Genomic DNA, 20,221 nt, shown 5'->3' on the forward strand with positions numbered 1-20,221 from the left:
AATGCGGTTCAATGTTGTCGCTATTCAACCTCCGTTCCTGTGGATGGAGCCACTATGGTAATCAAAGCGACAAACACACACGAATGGAAACACTTCATGATAGTCCCTCCCTTAAAGTGCAGTGGCGCGCTGTGCATCCTTCCGTCGGGCACCCGGGAATTTCTCCGTTAGCCTCAGCAAGACTGGCGGAAATATGGCGGGTATGAGCGCATCGGGTCCCGGCCCGGTTTCATCTCTCGACCAGGTGGATAAAGGACTAAAGGAGACTCTTATAGACGCGTTGAACGCCATCCTGTCCCCGGTTCAAGAAGTGCGCGCTGCGGCGGAGGAGCGCATTAAAGTGTTGGAAGTGACGGAGGGTAAGACCTGACGTTAGATGCTTCCACAACATGTGAACTGCAGATATTACACATGGGCCTTCCTGGACACATGCTTATTTGCTTTAACATGCATGTTTGTAAGGACTGTCTATTAGCTTGCTCGTTTGAGTAGTTAACATACTGGATTGAATTGAGAAGGCAAAAGCATGTGCGAAATAATCATTAACGTTCCTTCTGAAGTTCAAGCCAAAATAAAAGAAAATACACATGGTGTTATTACCTTAGTTAATCGTCCTGCTATAACTTATTTATATATTTTGTGTCAGTTCTACTCCAACTCGCACGGCTGTAAGATTACATTACTATTGATGAATAGTCTGAAAACAATTTACAGAGACAAACTACGCAAAAACACAAGAGATGTGGTGCACGGTATTTATGCGAGTTAACGTTGCTGAAGTCTTGGGGATTCAATTGGGGATCGCGCCCAAGTTTCATCCTCGCCAAACTTTTTTAACCCACCTCTATGTCCAACAGGGGGAGATGGTTTCCCCCAATTTATGTGGGCATTAATCGGTGTTATGAGGTACTATCCCAAAACATAAAATGCAATAAGAATTTGCCTCGTTTTGTTGTCTTCACCTAGTGAGGTTATTGAAAAATAAACGGCATTTTAATATGGCTTTGAAACCAGGCATCTTCATGTTATATGCATGGGCTGTGGCCTCACCCATGTGTGCAGAGTGTCAGCAGTAACATTGTCTCGTGTCCACCAGCCTAAATCCATGAATGATGAGATACAGCACTGCTGGGGTATTGTGCTTAAACCATACATTACCAACTGTACCTACCAGGGCCGGATTATCCAATGGGCATTATGGGCACAGGCCCAGTGGCCCAAGCGGCGCTTGGGGCCCAAGCAAGGGGAGGACTTTTCACATAACAATGTGCCGTGTGCCTCTCTGGCTGGCACAACCGCAAGTGTGGACACAAAACAGTGTTTCTAATGTACAGAAGTCTGTCTCTTGATTTAGTAACTTTAGAGTTTTACGAGTTCTTTAGAAGCTTTTGTTCAGGAGAAGCACAAAGCGACAAATCTAGTGACTTTCCGATAAACCTTAGCTTTCATTAAATGGAAAAATGTCGCCAGTGCTGTCCCGCGAGCGCAAGGTCTCTTTCCCCGGGTAAGGGTGGTCTCAGTGGGCGGCAGGATAAAACGGCACATTCAACAGGTGACTGAATGAAATGAGTACAGTGTTTCCAACAACCTACCACTGTTATTGACTGTTCGAATACATAAACATAAACACTTATCGTCTGTTAATATGCACATGGTTACCCAGACAGCGGCTGTGTGAAAGAATATAGCCAGAATCCCGCCTTATATGGTGATTTGTTAGAAGATGTCAAGTTATAAGTCAGAACTGACAATAGAAACTGAAAATTTGTTTAAAAAATGGCCTTATTGTTGTAAGTAAAATCTATAGGGTAAGTTAGAACACCCTCACGGTTGCCTTTAAACTCTCAGAAGGTTAGAGGGTTTTTTAACATGTATTTGGCGCCAACAATTAATTTTATATTGATATAATGTTGATCAGGTCTAACTGCTTTACTTTGGATTTTCTAATAACGAAGGCTAAAGATCAGTAGAGTGCTTTTACATGCATTGCAAATATACCTAAGTATACCTATAATATTAGTTAATGCCATTTTAACACATTACACGCTTGCATATAAACGCGAGTCGCAAAGTGTTTGTTACACAAACAAATGGACAAATTACTCTAGTATAATCATTGACAAAGTCTGCCCTTTTATTGTTGTTTATATGTTTATAGGACAAGATTTCGGAATTGTATTTAAGAATATTCTTAAGAACGCCCTTTATCTTCTTTTAGTGCGCACGTGTGTATGGGGTCTATAAGACACTTGTGCCCAGGGGCCCCTGAATTCTTAATCCGGGCCCCGTACTTACTACTACTTATGAATTACATGGACTCCACAATGCTTGTTAACTTGAATACTTGTCAACTTAATGGTGGTACTTAGTTAATATATATTAAACATATGTATTCTAGAGAACTTTTATGAAGAGTTTGCTTACCCAAAAATAAACATTGTCATTTATTCACTGACATGTTGTTCAAGAAATGTATATGTGTTCTTCTGTGGAACACAACCGAAAATGTTTTGGTTTTGTGTCCATACTATGGAATTCAATGGGGTTCAGTGGTGTTTGGTTACCATCATTCTTCAAAATAATATCTTTTGTCTGATGCTGAAGAAATTATATGAGGATGAGTAAATGTTGACAGAATTTTGATTTATTAAGTTCCACATAGCAAATGTTGTCCATTTGTTTTTGTAGAGTTTGGAGTTCATCTGGCAGAGCTTACTGTCGATCCACATGGAGCTCTTGCCATACGTCAAGTAAGAGCTGATGTTCGCCACATAGAAGCTTTAAAACTATTATTTTGATTCTCACATGTTTATTGAGGGGTTCTGTTAACTCTGTCTCTTGCAGCTGGCTTCTGTCATTCTAAAGCAGTATGTTGAGACCCATTGGTGCGCTCAGTCAGAGAAATACAGGCCCCCAGAGACTACAGAATGGGTAAGATCTTAACTAACATCTACAAAGATGTGCGGAACGATGTTGGCCAACTTGCATTGAACTTTTGAAACTGGTTCCATTTTTGTCCTTTCTTGTCAGGCTAAAGCAGCGATACGTGAACTGTTGCCAAGCGGATTGCGAGAGGCCATCAGCAAAGTGCGCTCCAGTGTAGCCTATGCCCTGTCTGCTATAGCACACTGGGACTGGCCTGAAGCTTGGCCTGGACTTTTTAAGCTCCTCATGGACATGCTGGCCAGTGGGGATGTTAATGCTGTACATGGTGCCATGAGGGTCCTCACAGGTATTGTTTCTGAGAATCAGTGATAAATTATGTTAAAAAATATTTGTTATTATAATGTGATATGTGATGATGTATTCCATAGAATTTACCAGAGAGGTGACAGATGTACAGATGCCGGATGTTGCACCAGTCATTTTGCCTCAGATGTACAAGATTTTTACCATGGCAGAGGTATTATGCTCAGTTTGGCAACACGTCATCTTTCTGTTTGTTTTGCTTGAAATGTATAATTGTAAAATTGTATTGGTTGCTTTTGCAGGTTTACAGTATTCGTACCCGATCCAGATCGGTTGAGATCTTTACAACCTGTGCCAATCTCATCTGTGCTATTGATGAGGTAGCAAAGGTGACGTTTCAGTGAAATACTTCTTTTCATAGGTAAACTTTTCAAAAAGTGAATTAAGATTTTTAATCATATCAAATTGACACATTGTTTCATCTTAGGGTGCTGCCAATACTCTGATCTTCCCAGTGGTGCAGCAGTTCACCGAGGCCTTTATACAGGCTTTGCAGATACCAGATGGACCCACTTCAGACAGTGGATTAAAGATGGAAGTCTTGAAGGTGACTAGTTCTTATTACAGCAGATAAGTATCGTTTTCAACGATATTGTTTTCTAAAATAAGATGTGAATCTTATGTTGTATTTGATCTCTTCATAGGCGGTAACAGCTCTGGTAAAGAACTTTCCCAAACCTATGGTGTCCTCCATGCAACAGATCCTTCCCATTGTGTGGAATACATTGACAGAGAGCGCCTCTTTATATCCATTCATAAAAATGCTCATATAATACTCTTGTCATTGATTGTTAGCTATTTTCAATGTTACACTTAAAGGTGTTTAAAAGGTTCTTCACAGTGATGCCATAGTTCGGATTCTACAAAGACTCTTTCAGTTAACAGTCTCTTTCTTACCTTTTCTACCCTGAAGAACCTTTTGTGAAACAGAAAACTTTTTTGGACGTTAAAGATTCTTGATGGATCCATTTGGACAAAAAAGGTTCTTCTATGGCATCGTCAAGCACCTTTATTTTTAAGACCGTAGCATCTGTACATTATGAAAATTGCTAAATATCTGTTGGAAGTCATATTAGTCAGATTATTGTTCTTAATAAACTCAACTTATGTGAGAACTGAGGTCAACTACACAGAAGAAGTGGATGATCCAATTGACTCTGATGGTATGTGGTCTTTTTTTTGGTGAATCATCATTGTTATTTACACTTTTGTGGACCCCTAATTTTTTTGTGTACAGGCGAGGTCCTTGGTTTTGAGAACCTGGTGTTCAGCATCTTTGAGTTTGTCCACACACTGTTGGAGAACAAGAAGTTCAAGAGCACAGTGAAGAAAGCTCTACCAGAGCTCATTTATTACATCATCCTCTACATGCAGATCACTGAAGATCAGGTTTGTGGGAGGCATGAGTGTTTGCTCACATCCTGTAGTTCCTCTCTAGTTTTATTCATGTCCTATGTTCTCTGTTTGACAGATCAAAGTGTGGACGGCCAACCCTCAGCAGTTCGTTGAGGATGAGGATGATGATACGTTTTCTTACTCTGTTCGGATTTCGGCACAGGATCTGTTGCTGGTAAGAACTTGGATCATTTCTGACAGGTTAATAACTGAGAGAACTTTGGGTAATCTAAGACATTTATTATCCTTCAGGCTGTTGCTGCAGAGTTTCAGAACGAGAGTGCTGCGGCATTAGCTGCGGCAGCAACGCGTCACCTCCAGGAGGCGGAGCAAGCCAAAATTGCAGGCAGTGAACACTGGTAAAGATGAAACATTAAAGGACATTTTTAGTTTGTTTTAATGTGACTTTGCATTGATAACTCCTCTTGGATGTGCAGGTGGAAGGTGCATGAAGCTTGTATGCTGGCCCTGGGCTCGGTCAAAACCCTGATTACAGAAAATGTAAAGAATGGTCGTGTTCAGTTTGATATGCATGGGTTCCTTGCCAGTGTCATCCTTGCTGACCTAAACTTACCAGGTAACTACTTAACTTTCATAATTTCACAATCTAATTATAGGAGAGTAATGACCGCAGTTGATCACCATGTTATTTACCTCTCAGCAGCCTCTCCTTTCCTGTTGGGTCGGGCCTTATGGGCAGCCAGTCGTTTTACTGCAGCGATGTCCCCAGAACTCATACAGCAGTTCCTTCAAGCCACAGTAAGCGGACTGCACGAGAGCCAGCCGCCTTCTGTTCGGATATCTGCCGTGAGAGCTATCTGGGGGTAACTTCCTCATATTTCGTCTTGTATGTGCAAGTTCTCACAACGTAGAACTTTGTTTGTGCCCTATGCAACTTCTCTTTTCATTTTCAGTGATGACAGTTTTTGACCTGGTTTGCAGGTATTGCGATCAGCTGAAGCTGTCTGAGAGTACACACGTCCTGCAGCCGTTCCTGCCCAGTGTCTTGGAAGGGCTAGTGCAGCTCGCCGCTCAATTTAGCTCTGAGGTCCTGACATTAGTCATGGAGACCCTCTGTATTGTTTGCACGGTGGATCCTGCTTTCACCACGAATGCGGAGAACAAGATCTGCCCTCTCACCATCGCTATCTTCCTTAAGTACAGTAACGGTACAGTCATTTTGTAGCCAGTATCCTTCACATTTTAGTAGGGATGCACCGAATGTTCAGCAACCGAACATATTCGGAAAAAAGCATGTTCGGTGTTCGGCCAAATAAATGAAATGGCCAAATACATTTTTAACGTGTCATATGAACAAGCAGCCACCAGCGCAGAGAGAGAGAAGCGTGCACGCTTTATTAATGCAGCAAACGTGTCGGCAGTGTGTGGAGCATATAAGTGTCAAGAAAGAAAGAAACAGCATGGAACTTGCTGCGCCGGTCCTTTCCGGTGGGTAACTTGTGTACTTCAGACTGGACACCACTTTATGATATCTAAGGATGTCATGAACAGCCGGGCTACACAATTTCCTGTTCTAAACAACTTGTCAAAGTATGTTCTGTGCATCCCGGCCACGTGTCACCTGAGAGCTTTTGTGGGTGGCGTTTGGAGGAGAAATGTGAACTGAAATGGTTGTCAGTTAGAATTGTTTGCATGGATGTTTTTTTTCTTCTTTAAATCATTTTGCAGTTTATTCATATTTTTAGCTTATAATGTTGAATGACACTTTTAAATTAAGTGTTTTGTTATAGGGGTACAGAGGACAGAACACTCTTTCAGCAGTCAGTTATAGGCCTAATATAGGCTATTAAAAAGGGAGAGCGTTACATTTTTAGTTTTGATTTAGCCTACTTGTTTTGCTCAATTAGATTTTTAAGTGATATTGTATTATATTGAAAAGCAAGACAAAAAATATAAAATGCAAGTTTTGACCCTTGGGTTTATTCAATAGTGGAAAAAACTGGCTAAATAAATGCCATGTTTGGTTTTCGGCCAAGTGTTTCATTTTTATTCAGCTTCAGCCAAGAACTTTCATTTCGGTGCTTCCCTACATTTTAGATTTGGAGATTACATAGGGCTTATCTTTTTTCCCTTTTTTATCAGATCCTGTGGTGGCGTCTTTAGCGCAGGACATCTTTAAGGAGCTTGCCCAGATCGAAGCTTGCCAAGGACCAATGCAAATGCGTCTTATTCCTACTCTTGTTAGCATCATGCAGGCACCACCTGATAAAATCCCATCTGGCCTTTGTGCTGTAAGTGCTGTAAACTGTTTCTCTCTCTCTCTAATACTAGACTGTTGTTCATTTTTATGATTGTGTTTATAATATTTTGTAACAGACATCCATAGACATCTTGACCACAGTTGTTCGCAACACCAAGCCCCCGCTGTCCGACATGCTCGTGTGCCAAGCTTTTCCAGCTGTTGCCCAGTGCACCCTACGCACAGACGATAACACCACTATGCAGGTAGCGTTGGTCTCCTGTATCTACACTTTCTGAAGGTTATTGATAAAACACTAAGGAGTGTTTTTTCCAGAATGGTGGTGAATGCTTGAGAGCTTATGTCTCCGTGGCACTGGAGCAAATTGCCCAATGGCAAGACGAACAAGGCCACAGTGGGGTTTGGTACGTCATGCAGGTTGTCAGTCAGCTCCTGGACCCCCGCACATCTGAGTTCACAGCTGCTTTTGTGGGTCGACTGGTGTCCACTCTGATCACTCGAGCCGGCACCCAGTTGGCTGATCAGCTGGACCAAATATTGCGTGCCATCCTCAGCAAAATGCAGCAAGCTGAGACCCTCAGTGTTATGCAGGTATGGTGACTGGTATAGATACAGCATTAAAAATTATTTATTTACTTACCCTAATGTTGTGCCAAAGGGTTCAAGCTCTAGTGTGTAATTTTTTGAGGATCTTGTGACAGAAATGCAATATAATAAACGGTGTATAAAGATCTTACCCTAGAATAAGCTATTTGTATCTACATAGTAGTCACACTACGTGTCCCCTTACATGGAATTCTCCATGTTGTTTCTACGGTAGCCTTGATTGGACAAACTGTGTGCCATTGGTTGCAATTTTCACCCTTATTGTTAGATTCCGCTAAAATCTCCACTTTACACCTTTAAGCCATTATTTGTAAAAAAAAAAAGGATAATTTTAAAAAATTCCAGCAGTTGTTGGATATTTCCAGTTCCTGCAGTCAATTAAAAGGTCTTAAATATGGCATCTGAATTCACTTGAAGTTGACAGCTCAAGTGAAGTACACATTACCGCTCTTTTTTTTCAGTCCCTTATCATGGTTTTTGCCCATCTGGTTCATTCCCAATTGGAACCACTGCTGGAATTCCTATGCAGTCTTCCGGGTCCCACGGGGAAACCTGCCCTCGAGTTTGTCATGGCTGAGTGGATGAGTCGCCAGCATCTGTTCTACGGCCAGTATGAAGGCAAAGTCAGGTGAGGCTTTCCAATCTTATCATCAGTTTGTTTCAAGACCTCAGATGATCCGGTGAAATAACATCTTGGTTGTTCCGTTCACAGCGCTGTTGCTTTGTGTAAACTGCTCCAGCACGGTCTCAACACAAATGACAAGCGCCTCCAAGATATTGTCGTCAAAGGAGATGAAATTTTTAATCCCGACGAGGGCATTTGTACACGTTCAAAATCGGCCAAGAGTAAGTCTGCTTGTGTTAATCTCTTCATCTCATTGTTGAAAAATTTGTGTAATGTTTTATATTGTCTAAGGTGTATGACAGGTCTGTTACTCTTCCCTCAGACCCACAGCGGTGGACCAACATTCCTTTGTTGGTGAAGATCTTCAAACTCCTTGTCAATGAACTGTCCTCTGTCGTGGAGGCTAACACAAACAGAGCAAATCCAGCAGACTGGAGCCAAGGTACAGGAATACATGTTCATTCATGTGTTACATGATTGGCCCTGAGAGTATTAATAAATAAACAGTGTGAGTTTTTTAATGTTTGGTTGTTTTGTAGACTCAGGAGGAATGTGGGATGATGTGGCGGAGGAGGAGGATGATGATGATGAGGAGGAGGAAGATGAAGGGCTAGCAGGACAGCTCCTTTCTGATCTCATTGCGTCCAACAAATATGGTAGGATTTCTTATAACTAGCACAAAAGTACATTTGTAGGATTCAATTCAGATAAGTTTGTCTTTGGTCGTAGCTTTAGTGTGTCAAAGCATTTTGTCTGTGGACCCAAACTCACAAGTTTGCTTTTGCCTGTGTGTACACCAGAGAACCACTTAAGATTTTGTTTGAAAAGGAGGTTCAAGTATCACAACTGTTTTAACAAATTAAGTTGCTTTTGATGACCAAGTTGATTTAGATGACTTATAATTTTCCTATGAAGGCACCATGCATTCCTTACCACTGCTTGTCCAAGGCAGGAACTTGCATTATTTGCATCTTCTGTAATGCAACTATGCCAAATAAATACAAGCTGTATTCTGTGGTGGGTTCATTGTGCACTTCACTCCTGTGTGGGGAGTGAAGTACACAATGGCCATTTTGTCCACCTCTTCTGAGCATTTACACGGGTTACACCTAGTACCATTTGACACCTTCATTAGAGACCACCATGAGGTGTTTTTTTGTGTGCCAAGCTTTCAAAGAAATTGTAAAAGAAAACCGCAAGCTGGAATATTTCTCAAAACGGGTATTCACTAGGACTGCTAAGTGATTGTGTTTTTAACATCAAAGAAAACTTACCGTGGTGTATCTGTTAAAGCTTCAATGCAACAAACAGTAAAAATGACTGACATTTCCCCATAGATGATGATTATTATGAGGATGATGATGATGAAGATCCAGATGCTCTAAAAGATCCCATATTTCAAATTGACATCCAGGTAAGCTAGTATATAAGCTATAGTTTTGTTATAACTTTATTTGAGCCTTTATAATATTGCCAAAGAATTCGGTATATAGCAATAGAATGAGAATGTACAAGACTGTATAGTAATGAAATGTGAAATGAAAAAAGGGAAAGGTAAAAAATTTAATTTAAAAAGTAGTTAAATGAGAATACAAATAAATTTTAAATTCTGATTTTATTATTAATCATTATTAAATATCGCGAATCACAGGCAGTTCCTGCCAATCTCATATTAATCTTGAGTGGCTATACAGTAGTATTGCATACGCTGTATCTTCAGAGAGTGACGACACAGGGATCCAGAATTATAAAAACGTTCCGAAACAAGTTGGATTGCTGTGCTAGTGTATCATGCACAGAAATGCTACGTCATACATCCAACTTGTTTTTGAACAAGTTAAGCATGAGAAGTCGGCACGTTTAACAGTGTAAAGATGTCAGAATGCATGACATGACATGATACCCGATCTTTAATGAGTTTCACTACTGTCTTTCTGCCTTTCTCCACAGGCTTATCTGACAGATTTCCTCACCCAGTTTGCCCAGCAGCCTTGCTATAGCATGTTTTCAAGCCACTTGAATGAAGTAGAGAGAAGAGTCTTGCAGTCCATTGGTATATGACCTCTATCACTAACTGACATCAGCGCCGTGTTTCAGTCTTTACCACTCAGTCATCTTTTTCCAAACATTGAACATTTGAGTGGCCTTGGAAAGCACTTCTGATCCACAACCTTAAAGAGGACTAATCTAATTAGTTTACATGCTTCTCCCTGTTTTATTAAGGGAAGAAACGAACATGGATTTCCTAAGAGAAGAACAAAAGTGAAAGACCCCAAACGGGACAGCGTTGGATATGAAATCAATATCACAGTTATCAAAACATTACTGTGTTACATTTGTCTGGTGTCATGACAGGGTTGAATGACTCATTTTTTTGCAACGGGACTGGTGACGACATAGAAATGGCTTAAAAGTATGAACTGTTCTCTGTTTGTATCTTCTCACTTTACTAAATCATGTGGGTTACAAAATCTTTCTGTAGAGGAAGGTGAAATACTTCCGACAGGAGAACTTTGAAAAGAAGTTGGAACTGTTGGTGACCTTATTAAAATTATCCATGTTGTTTGTCATGATGTGGTCTTATAAGCATAGCCTTTGTCTACACTGTGATGGGTAAGCATGAAAATCCAGTGTTACCATGGTGATTATACAACAGGTTTATTAGCAACAGTCTCCATTAGAGAATGACAATAATTTTCAAAATAAAAGGCCTACTAGGGTCTTTTAAATTTCAGTATAGCTAGTGTCAACATTTTACATCAAAACATTATTACAGTTGTTTTTGTTTATTACAAATTCCTATATAAATAGTCTACAAACAATGCAAAACCAGTGGCAATATATACTAGTATGCCTTCCTTTTTAAGATAAAGTTAATGAATAAATATGTTTTACTTCTCACAAATGTCACTGACAATGCCTTTAGTATAAAGTGGGCAAAACTGAAAATATAACAAAGTAGTTTAACATTTAAAAAAATCATTCTTTCAGTAATGTAACTGGATGATTCGAAATCATTATTTCAGTAATGTAACGTATGTGCGTAAGGGCTGAGAGATAACAGGCTTCGTTATTCTACTTGAATTAACCCCTAATCATTGTACGTCTTAATTTATGCACGATATATATACGAAATAAAGGCGAACGCATAGCTCAGATAAACATATTTCCTTTGGTTTATTTTATAGTATAACAAGGAGGCTGGTACTGAAGGTTTGGCGTGCGGGGCTCCGTCTTGTCGCGTCACAGGCGATGTGTCATTCGACACGGATCGCACGTTGATCACAAAGCTACGTAATCTGTACGAGACGTGGCAGACGTTATCATTTAAAGTTTTATTTTCAGAAGATGCAGATGTTACCAGTTTTCATCTGATTTAACGGATAGTGTTGTGGATGCAAGGATGTCCTTGTACGCTGTGATAGTACCGCTCTTCTGTGTTATCTTCTCGGCTTGGCAGGGTAAGAGGACGCTGCTCTAGTTTCATCACAGGCCTTGTTAGGGGAAATAATTCACACACGTGAACGAGATTAATATTGCGCTGTTATAAATATCACCAGCAGTATTTATTGTAGCAGTGTTTCTTTTTTTTTAATTTTTGCCTGTTTATAAGGCTTTGTTGGCCGTAAACAATCATGCTTAAGCTACAATATTACTCATACATCTAGCCTTTCTCTCTATAATGCAACATGCTGTATATCTATACATAGATGCCGTACGAACTGGTTTTCATTTTTTATTAGCCTATTATCCGTGTAAATTAATATAATGCGTATGATGATGATGATGATGATGATGATGATAATAATAAATAACGGAATATTACTTTATACACATATTTAATGTTTCAGTCTCTCGGTTGTGCAATTCTGCAAAAGGAACCAATAAAAACTATTTACAGCAGATCAAACTTAAACGCAGTCATTGAACAATCGTTACACTTTTTGGGAGGGATGGTTTAAACATAGTTTATAATGGGCCAGAAAGACCCTTCCCTGTGTTTAGCATTTTGCTGTGGTTTTGCCACTTTTGTTTATTTAATTCTGTGTGTGCAGTCAGTGCAAATGAGGACTGTTTATGGTATGTGGACAAAAATGGTACCTGGCACAATGGTTTTGACTGCCCACTCATAACGTTCTGCTGCGGGAACTGTCATCACCGCTACTGCTGTCTGGATGGCTTTAAGATGATCACAGAGGCGGCACAGAAACGCTGCATGCTGTTCCATCTCAGGTATATGACTGCACACCAACATCACATAGACTGTGAGGGAATTTGAACTAGGATAGATATCTCAAACAAATGAAACCAATAAAAACTGTAATTTATAAGCACAGGGCTTTAAATCATTATTCAGAATATAATCTGTAGCTCATTGTGTGCGTTATAGTTTCTCTTAGACTATGTTTTATTATTAAATTTATTAGAGATTCTTGACTGTTGAGTAGGGTGTTTGCTTGCTTTAAATAGTCCAAAACTTGTGATGTTTTAGTTTTGTCCATTAAATCGGATTATTTAAATCTGTGAGTATTGGATGACATCAGTGAAGTTTCTGTCCTCCTCTCAGCCCCTCCACCCTAGCTGGCATTGCTTCATCCATCCTGCTTTTTGTGGCTTCCATAGCAACCATGGTCTGTTGCTTCATGTGTTCCTGTTGTTATCTGTACCAGCGCCGACAGCAACGTGGTAGAACCCCTTTCGAAGGTAAACGCAACGCGAGACAAGTCACACGTTTTTCTAGTTCTATTTTTGTTTAAATATTTTTTTTAAATACACAAGAATTTAATTTTGTGATATAATTGCAGAGACAATAAAATGTGCAGTTGCATAAATGTTTTTTTTCTGTTCTGTTTTTTCTGCATTGCATTGTTTGTTAACATAACTATGGAGATGCATGAATGACCAGATCTCTAGAAGAAAAACAAACAACGGTCTAACTTGAGTCTCAATTTCAGCCCAGCACATTCCCATGGCCACCTATCCTGTGGAGCCCATGTGTGATGCTTATGGTAAACCCATTGGACATTACCCTGCGTATCCAATGGTGCCACAGTATCCCGGTATCCCTTACCACTATCCCATGATGCCCCAGGGTCCTTATCCTCCTAATCCTCCTGATGCAGGATACAGTCATGCAGGTAGACACATTTTAAAGATCATATATAGTGGTTGTAAAAACATGAAAGTACAGCCAAGGGAATCATAATAGGCTGCTGCTTTTAGTAACACCCCCTTATTTGCAAAGTATAAACAGCTATTTGCTGTTGTCCACAATGGTCCGCACCACACTATCATTGGGTCTCCGTGCTGTTTATTTGGATAATATAGTCTGTGGAAAACACATATTAGTAGGAATGTGGGTTAGTGGAAGTAGTGTGGTTGAAAATATTATTTTGTTGTGCACTTGTGATTTTTTTGGAAATAACAGACTGTTCCTTGTTGTTTTGTTGTTATCTTTTTCAGCTCCTCCACCATACTCCCCTCCCCAGGGCACGGAGAAAGCAGGGGTGTAAGCAGTAAATGATAACCCATACAGTGGAACTGTAGGGAATTTGGGAATCTCTTGTATGAGAAGCACTTTTGAAATTGATTAATGTTATTTATTTCTTGGTTCACTTGTGGAGTAAAGCATGGACTGACCCTGGAGGGCCTCGTTTAGGAGCGTTTCCTTCTTTGATGTACAGCTTTCACATATCACTAATCCGTGAGACCTTCGCCATTGTAAATCAAGCAACTCACAGACTCAAAAGACATTAAACAGATTGGGTCGCTTTGTTATACGTATGTGCCATTATGTTTTGTCGAACCCTCCGAAATGGAACGTAAAAAATATGTTTGTGGCGACGATAAAAATACAGAGGTTGACAGTTTTGGGATATTGATCTATGTTCCCCCGAGTAAGAGGAGGTTTGTACCATTTGCACTGCGATAGACTTATGTGTCTCTCCCTGCTCGATCACTTTAAATGTGTTTGTTTGACTGCTATTCCAAGCATGTAAATGGCATTATTAGCATAAAATCATGCAATACAGCTTACAGGTTTTATAGCCAGTTAACATGCAGTATGTAAATAAGAGATAGGAAAAGAACATTCATTGTATTTTTCATTGTATCCCCAAAACCAGCCAACACTTTGTGTCGTGTTCATTCAGTGCCATTTTGAGGATCAATTGTAAGGAGTTACATTTATTCATAATACTGTCAAATTATAATTTCACATCCACGTCTTTTTCTTTATGTCCTTACAGACATAAAGATTTTGAAATAGTTTCTACTACCTCATCTCATATCAGTAATATAAATTGTGATGGTTTGTTAACTGTTTAAATAACATGTAAGTTATTTAAATTAATGTATAGTTAACTGTGTCTTTTGCTACGCATATAGAGCATATGCTGATGTATGTGTCACTTTGGAATGTGAAGTACAAAGAAACAAATCTTATCAGATACATTTGTACAATGTGGAGCATTAACAAGTGTTTTAAACTTGGAATAAACGATACTGTTGTTTTCACTAACGATCCGAAAACGACTGATCAAGACGTATTGCCCGTTATTCTCTTTTTATAATAAAACAGCTTGGACTTTGGATGCTGTCTCGGTTGTTGCTCTAGTCTACATGAAATCAACATGCATCCATAGTAAACAGCAATACTTGTTAATAATGTATTAATGATATCAATATTAGGTACCTTTTATTTCAGGTTAATTGAGAACCATTGAACCATAAAGGAGTCATATACAGCCGCCTGTTATTACTAACCACATTCTTTTTCACGTAAGAAAAATGGTCTGTGCTACAAGAAGCCTGATTTCCTTGGTGACAAATAGGAAGTAACAGTTTGTTTCTTGGATGCTTTTGAGTTTTAGTAAACCATGCCTTCCCAATTGCCTTTAAAGGACTATGTACCCCCATCTAAATATGGTCATGCGCTCGCGATGGATTTCAAGGAATGTCCAAGCACCACAAACTTGCGCTGATAGTCCATCGCGTCCTTCTCGTCACTTGCCTTGTTTCCTCTTTACATCCAAGCGGGTCTTCAACTGGTCTCTTTCTCCTCCTCGCTGTTTATTGATGGATTTATTAAAAAAATAAAGGCCACATTAAAATTGGATATCTACAACACGTTCGGCGAATTTGTGAAAATCCTTCATTCAACGCAACTATGTCCAGGAGGAAGGTGAGGGGGCTCACTAAAACCGGGCGACAGGTGAGCGAGGACCCGGACCTCGACAATTTACTGTCAAACCTGTCGCCTGAAGAGATGGAGGAGCTGCAGAAAGAAGTTTCGGTCGTTCCGGATCCAGACCCGAGTGAATTAATAATCGTGGACCAAACGGATGTAAAAGAAACAGTGCCAGTTAAGGATTCACAGTTGGGTAGCAGGTCTGATGATGTTAGAGACAGCTTTCAGAGGACCCTATCCACAGAGGTATACAAACACTTCAATACGTTTAAAATATATAAATATCTGACTCCTTTGTCTTAACATGCCGATTGATGTCAATATATTCACGTGAAGAATAAATAATAAATTAAAAATAATTGATAATAATTTATTCTATAAATGTATTTATCATTAATAATATAGCTACTTTAATGTTTTTGTCAGTGTTTGTGAATATGCAAATGTTGTATGTTTTTCGTCTTCTGAAGCCTTTTAAAAATCTGTTTTACTCCTACTTTTACAAAGTACTTAACCAGTGAGAGGGTGGTTGGATTTTCTACTTCAGTTCAACAAATTGGCTTTCATTATTTAAAGACAAACGCTTTGTGGACTTTTGTGTTTTTGCATTAGAGATTTGAGCACAGAAATTCAACTTATGTTAAAGACTTAAGTTGCTTGGCTGGTAACTCCTTTACTCACTGCCTTTTAAGGACAAGACTGCCAAGCCTTGAGCTTTCCACTGCAAAACAGTTTGGCTCACAAATTAAACACTTAGCCACTGTGTAAGTTTACATGTTCACTGTGTAACAACCGACTGTTGAATGCACAATGTAAACATTCAGTGCGCATGCACTGCGTACACTTTGTGTGCAGCCGTCTCTGTCTAGTGATGTATGTGAGTTCAACATTATGTTGCTGTTATTTATTCCCACCCTACATTCCCAAAGGAATATCCAGTATTAGTTTTATATGTAACCCTTGTAAATGGCAAGCCAAAAGAGCTCAGGTTATTGAGTTCTCTATTATATGTGTTTCATCCACAGGGAGAGCCAAAAAGGGAAAGCCGTAAACAAGAGTATCTCCGTAAAATGGGCCTCAGCCAGGAAAATAATATCTCTAGGTCTGATAGCAGAGATGGAGAACTTCAACGACAATCCAGCACCAGCCCTTCATCCTATCCTAAACGTGGCGTTAAAATGGAGGACAGGAACAGCAGAGTGGCAGAGGAGACCAAAGATGATAAATTTGTCTCTCTTTCTAAGAAGGACGAGAAAAGTGAGAGAAAAGGAGACATCAAGGAAAAAGAACAAAACAATGGCACGAAACTTAAGGACAGGAGAGAGATGAGAGAAAGTAGCAGTAGCAAAACTAAAGAATTAATATCCAAGCTGCAAGAGAAAAAGGAGGACAGTAAAGAGAAAAACAGAAAAGAAGACATCCGGAAAAGGGAATCTACAGACAGCCGAACAAAGGAGATGATCTCTAGGTTACAGGATAAAAAAATTAAGGAAAATGAGAAACGGGAAGAGATGAACAAAAGAGAGGAGGTGAAAACAAAAGGACCTACTTCCAAGTTAGAAGAACAGCAAAGTCAGGTTGAGATGGAAGAGGAGACGAAGGAAAAAGATGACAAGCAAGAAATAAAGTCCAATGGAAAAGAGAAAGTGGCCCATGTGTTGGAAGATAAGAGACCTGCTGAGACTAAAGAGCCTGAAATAGGCAGAGAAAACATGAATACATTGCTAACACATGATGAAAACTCAAGAGATAAGGGAAGAGGAAATGTTCAGGAACAGAATCAAATTCCAAACGAAGTTCATGAATCCACCAAAGAGATTAGTGAAAACTGCACATCACAAACGATTTTAAAAAGCAAGGCTAAAGAAGAAGTGGAGGAAGATGAGTCAGCAAGTATGTTTGATGAAGATTTGGAGAGAGTTCGCCGTGATGACCCGGGGATGACCGAACTCAATGTAAACAATTCCGAGGTCATAAAAACCAAAACGCTTATTCAGTTTGCGGAGGCCTTGAAAAACAACACCCACATCAAAGTGTTTTCTTTGGCCAACTGCCGCGCCGATGACCACGTGGCTTATGCTATCGCAGACACCTTACGCAATAACAAATGCATCACTAGCATCAATCTGGACTCCAATCTACTAACAAGCAAAGGCATCATGGCGCTGACCTACGCCCTCCAGCACAACCCCACTCTCACTGAACTACGCTTCCACAACCAAAGACACATCATTGGAGGAAAGTCAGAGATGGAGATGACCAAAATCTTGAAAGAGAACACAACTCTTCTAAAACTGGGATATCACTTTGAGTTGGCTGGTCCTCGTATGACAATGACTAATATTCTCAGTCGCAATATGGACCGTCAGAGGCAAAAAAGGCTTCAGGAACAAAAACAAGCCAAAGCACAAGGAGCAGGAGATAAGAAGGGCTCATTAGAGGTTCCAAAAACTGGCTTTGGTAAAGGTTCCCCCAAAGCGTCTCCAAAAGCATCTCCTCTACCATCTCCCATACCATCACCTGTTCCATCACCTAAGCTGAGGCATAAAAAAGGAGGCAGTGTACCTGGTGGTGGACCACCTCCTCCTCCTCCACCACCGGGAGGCCCTCCCCCTCCTCCGCCTCCAATGCTGGATGGAGACTTTTTGAAGAACTCCCTAACACCGGTTTCAAAGAGGAAGCTTGAGGATAAGACAGGTGGAAGAGGTGGAACTCAAAACTCAAGGGACCAACTTCTAGCTTCCATTAGGGGCAGCAATATCAAAGAGCTCAAAAAGGTAAAAAATTATCAACGTTGATCAAAACAAGTGTCCTGTATAAATTATGTCATACTAATGTAATGTGTATTTGTTTATACAGTAGTGGCCAAAAGTGATCTCCAATGGGGTATTTGTACAATTATATTTGCCTTAAAGGCACGGCGTTTCCTTTTTTGGAGGATCTATTAACAGAAATTAAATATAATATATAATATAATTATGTGCTTTCGAAAGGGAGGGGGAGTGACCAGTGTTTGCAATACCCAACCTCACCACTAGATGCTGCTAAAATCTCCACATTGCTCCTTTAAACGCTCACTCAGTTCTGATTAGACCATCAAAATATGAGGTGTATTGTATTATATAGGTAAAACACTTCACTGTATTTATTGTCCAAAATTATTTGGCAAAAAAGCACACTACAACATATATGGATTTTATTACAAATATACAAAAAATGCATTGAAAACAAAAATCTCTTAAAAAATGAAGTAAACATTATCAACAGTTTTATATAATATTAATATTTGTTGATCCTCTTGTGTTATATTTTGTTGAAGATTTTAAGCCTCCTTAAAGCTGAGCTTCAGTTTATACCTAAAGTACAATCATACAACATAACTACAACGTTTTAAAACATACAGCTAAAACAGTAAAACATCTTAATTAATACATTTAAATTAAAAGCCAAGATATCAACTGCACTTGCTGAGCATGTTTAACTTTTTATGTTTTTACAGGTTACGGTACCAAAGCTTTTGCAATAAGTGGTCAGATGAAAATGAGTAAAAAAGTCAGGAATGAAAGAACAGACATCTCACAGACCTTGAGAAGATCAACGCTCAGAATCTTCCCTACAAAGTCGTATTCTGCCCTATGGTATGAAAGGCAGGCGAGGACTCGTAAAATTAAAATTTCCATTGGATGCATAGCTTCTGCCCAGGAGTCTCTGTATAAAATACACTGGACTATAGAAAAGAATAAAGCATGGTGTAGTCACGGGTGCTCAGAGGCTCAAATGGTCTAGGGAACTGCAGAGTTGTTGCCTTGCTTGTCGTTTGCACTAAATGAATCAATGATAGATAGATAGTGTGTGTGTGTGTGTGTGTGTGTGTGCGTGCGTGCGTGCGTGCGTGCGTGCGTGCGTGCGTGCGTGCGTGCGTGCATGTGTGTGGTACAGCACAGCATATGTGGGGATGATGAAAGATGCTTGTGTGGTTTGTTTCTGCCATAGAATTGGAGCTGTCTGTATTGAAGAATGAAAGAAAAAATTACCTGCATTTTAGTGCGTTTCTCACTAATCATTGCATAAAACAAGAATCCCAAAACATATGAAACATCTAAGAAAATACAAAGTATACAAATTTAATTTTAAACGGGGTGCCTGAGTGAAATATTTTAAATAAAGCACTTAGGAGAAAGGGAAATATGATGCATGGATGGACACTCATCTATGTGGATGTAACTGCATAAACATTTTTACCATATATTTATTTTGAGTTTCCTTTGAAGCCATGTCTAGCAGATAAATGTTAATCACTGTCAAGCATAATCTTTTTGTAATTTATCAGAGCTTTTACTGGTGAATCTCTGCACATTTGTTTATTGTACCTCACATGCTTCAAGACAATTCAATGTTTTTAATGCTTACAAAATGTATGTACACAAATGATCTCATTCTTCTGAAGAGTACAGCTGTGGAAGATTTTAACACAACGTTCTACCCTAAATAAGTATCAAGCACGAAATGTGTGAGTTACACTCATCTTACATCAGGTTTCAGCTGGAAAGGTTAAAAATTATGAAATAATTCCTTTTGTGTGTTCTAATAAATTGTCTGATAAAGTTATATACCAACAAAAACAGATTTTCTTTTTGAACTACATCAGAAACCTTTAGGCTTATTTCAAGACAAACTTCATAAGATCACATAATCACTCAACCCATTGGAATTCCAACAGGCATTGTATTTATTATTTATTTCTCTTGTTAGTATTTTAAAAATAAAATTCCCATTGCAGTTTTATAGGTGTTTGAAAAAACATGCTGATCCAGAGTGCATGCAAGTTCAAAACAATAAATAGAACGATTGATGACTGAATATATATTCACATGATAAAATCTAGATGACAAACAAATCCTAATAAAGGCCTATCCAGTGCAAGTGTTCATTGGGC

The 20,221-nt window shown here is 39.4% G+C and overlaps 3 protein-coding genes across 4 annotated transcripts; all 3 read left to right on the forward strand.

The window, feature by feature from the left end:
- Positions 1-108: 108 nt before the first annotated feature.
- On the forward strand, positions 109-10,857 carry ipo9 (importin 9). Of its 2 annotated transcripts, XM_079483901.1 has the most exons (25): positions 109-359; positions 2,689-2,750; positions 2,845-2,931; positions 3,031-3,232; positions 3,315-3,403; positions 3,492-3,578; positions 3,677-3,796; positions 3,894-3,994; positions 4,354-4,412; positions 4,487-4,638; positions 4,721-4,819; positions 4,897-5,003; positions 5,082-5,221; positions 5,306-5,468; positions 5,587-5,813; positions 6,748-6,896; positions 6,982-7,110; positions 7,181-7,456; positions 7,933-8,099; positions 8,184-8,317; positions 8,419-8,538; positions 8,636-8,752; positions 9,434-9,510; positions 10,047-10,149; positions 10,320-10,857. In XM_079483901.1, the coding sequence occupies exons 1-25, from the start codon at positions 194-196 to the stop codon at positions 10,343-10,345; spliced, it is 3,159 nt and encodes a 1,052-aa protein (XP_079340027.1). In that variant the 5' UTR covers positions 109-193; the 3' UTR covers positions 10,346-10,857. The 2 variants fall into 2 exon arrangements, with proteins under 2 accessions (XP_079340027.1, XP_079340028.1); XM_079483902.1 differs by lacking the exon at positions 10,320-10,857 and having other exon boundaries at positions 10,047-10,308.
- Positions 10,858-11,238: 381 nt separating this feature from the next.
- Positions 11,239-14,688, forward strand: shisa4 (shisa family member 4). Its single transcript, XM_079483903.1, has 5 exons — positions 11,239-11,557; positions 12,152-12,329; positions 12,664-12,800; positions 13,052-13,234; positions 13,560-14,688. Exons 1-5 carry the CDS (start codon positions 11,500-11,502, stop codon positions 13,607-13,609), a joined length of 606 nt encoding a protein of 201 aa, XP_079340029.1. The 5' UTR covers positions 11,239-11,499; the 3' UTR covers positions 13,610-14,688.
- Positions 14,689-15,080: 392 nt separating this feature from the next.
- lmod1b (leiomodin 1b (smooth muscle)) lies at positions 15,081-19,899 on the forward strand. The gene is made up of 3 exons (XM_079483737.1): positions 15,081-15,531; positions 16,311-18,062; positions 18,785-19,899. The coding sequence occupies exons 1-3, from the start codon at positions 15,265-15,267 to the stop codon at positions 18,809-18,811; spliced, it is 2,046 nt and encodes a 681-aa protein (XP_079339863.1). The 5' UTR covers positions 15,081-15,264; the 3' UTR covers positions 18,812-19,899.
- The last annotated feature ends 322 nt before the right edge of the window (positions 19,900-20,221 follow it).

Source organism: Barbatula barbatula (assembly GCF_947034865.1).
Source record: "Barbatula barbatula genome assembly, chromosome: 20".
In the NCBI taxonomy this organism is placed as follows: domain Eukaryota; kingdom Metazoa; phylum Chordata; class Actinopteri; order Cypriniformes; family Nemacheilidae; genus Barbatula; species Barbatula barbatula.

Coding starts and splice junctions, on each gene's coding strand:
- shisa4 (XM_079483903.1), top strand. CDS start 11,500: ATGTCCTTGTACGCTGTGATAGTACCGCTCTTCTGTGTTATCTTCTCG. Junction 11,558..12,151: donor TATCTTCTCGGCTTGGCAGG/GTAAGAGGACGC, acceptor CTGTGTGTGCAG/TCAGTGCAAATGAGGACTGT. Junction 13,235..13,559: donor TGCAGGATACAGTCATGCAG/GTAGACACATTT, acceptor TATCTTTTTCAG/CTCCTCCACCATACTCCCCT.
- ipo9 (XM_079483901.1), top strand. CDS start 194: ATGGCGGGTATGAGCGCATCGGGTCCCGGCCCGGTTTCATCTCTCGAC. Junction 5,469..5,586: donor GCCGTGAGAGCTATCTGGGG/GTAACTTCCTCA, acceptor CCTGGTTTGCAG/GTATTGCGATCAGCTGAAGC. Junction 8,539..8,635: donor TCCAGCAGACTGGAGCCAAG/GTACAGGAATAC, acceptor GTTGTTTTGTAG/ACTCAGGAGGAATGTGGGAT.
- lmod1b (XM_079483737.1), top strand. CDS start 15,265: ATGTCCAGGAGGAAGGTGAGGGGGCTCACTAAAACCGGGCGACAGGTG. Junction 15,532..16,310: donor AGAGGACCCTATCCACAGAG/GTATACAAACAC, acceptor TTTCATCCACAG/GGAGAGCCAAAAAGGGAAAG. Junction 18,063..18,784: donor ATATCAAAGAGCTCAAAAAG/GTAAAAAATTAT, acceptor ATGTTTTTACAG/GTTACGGTACCAAAGCTTTT.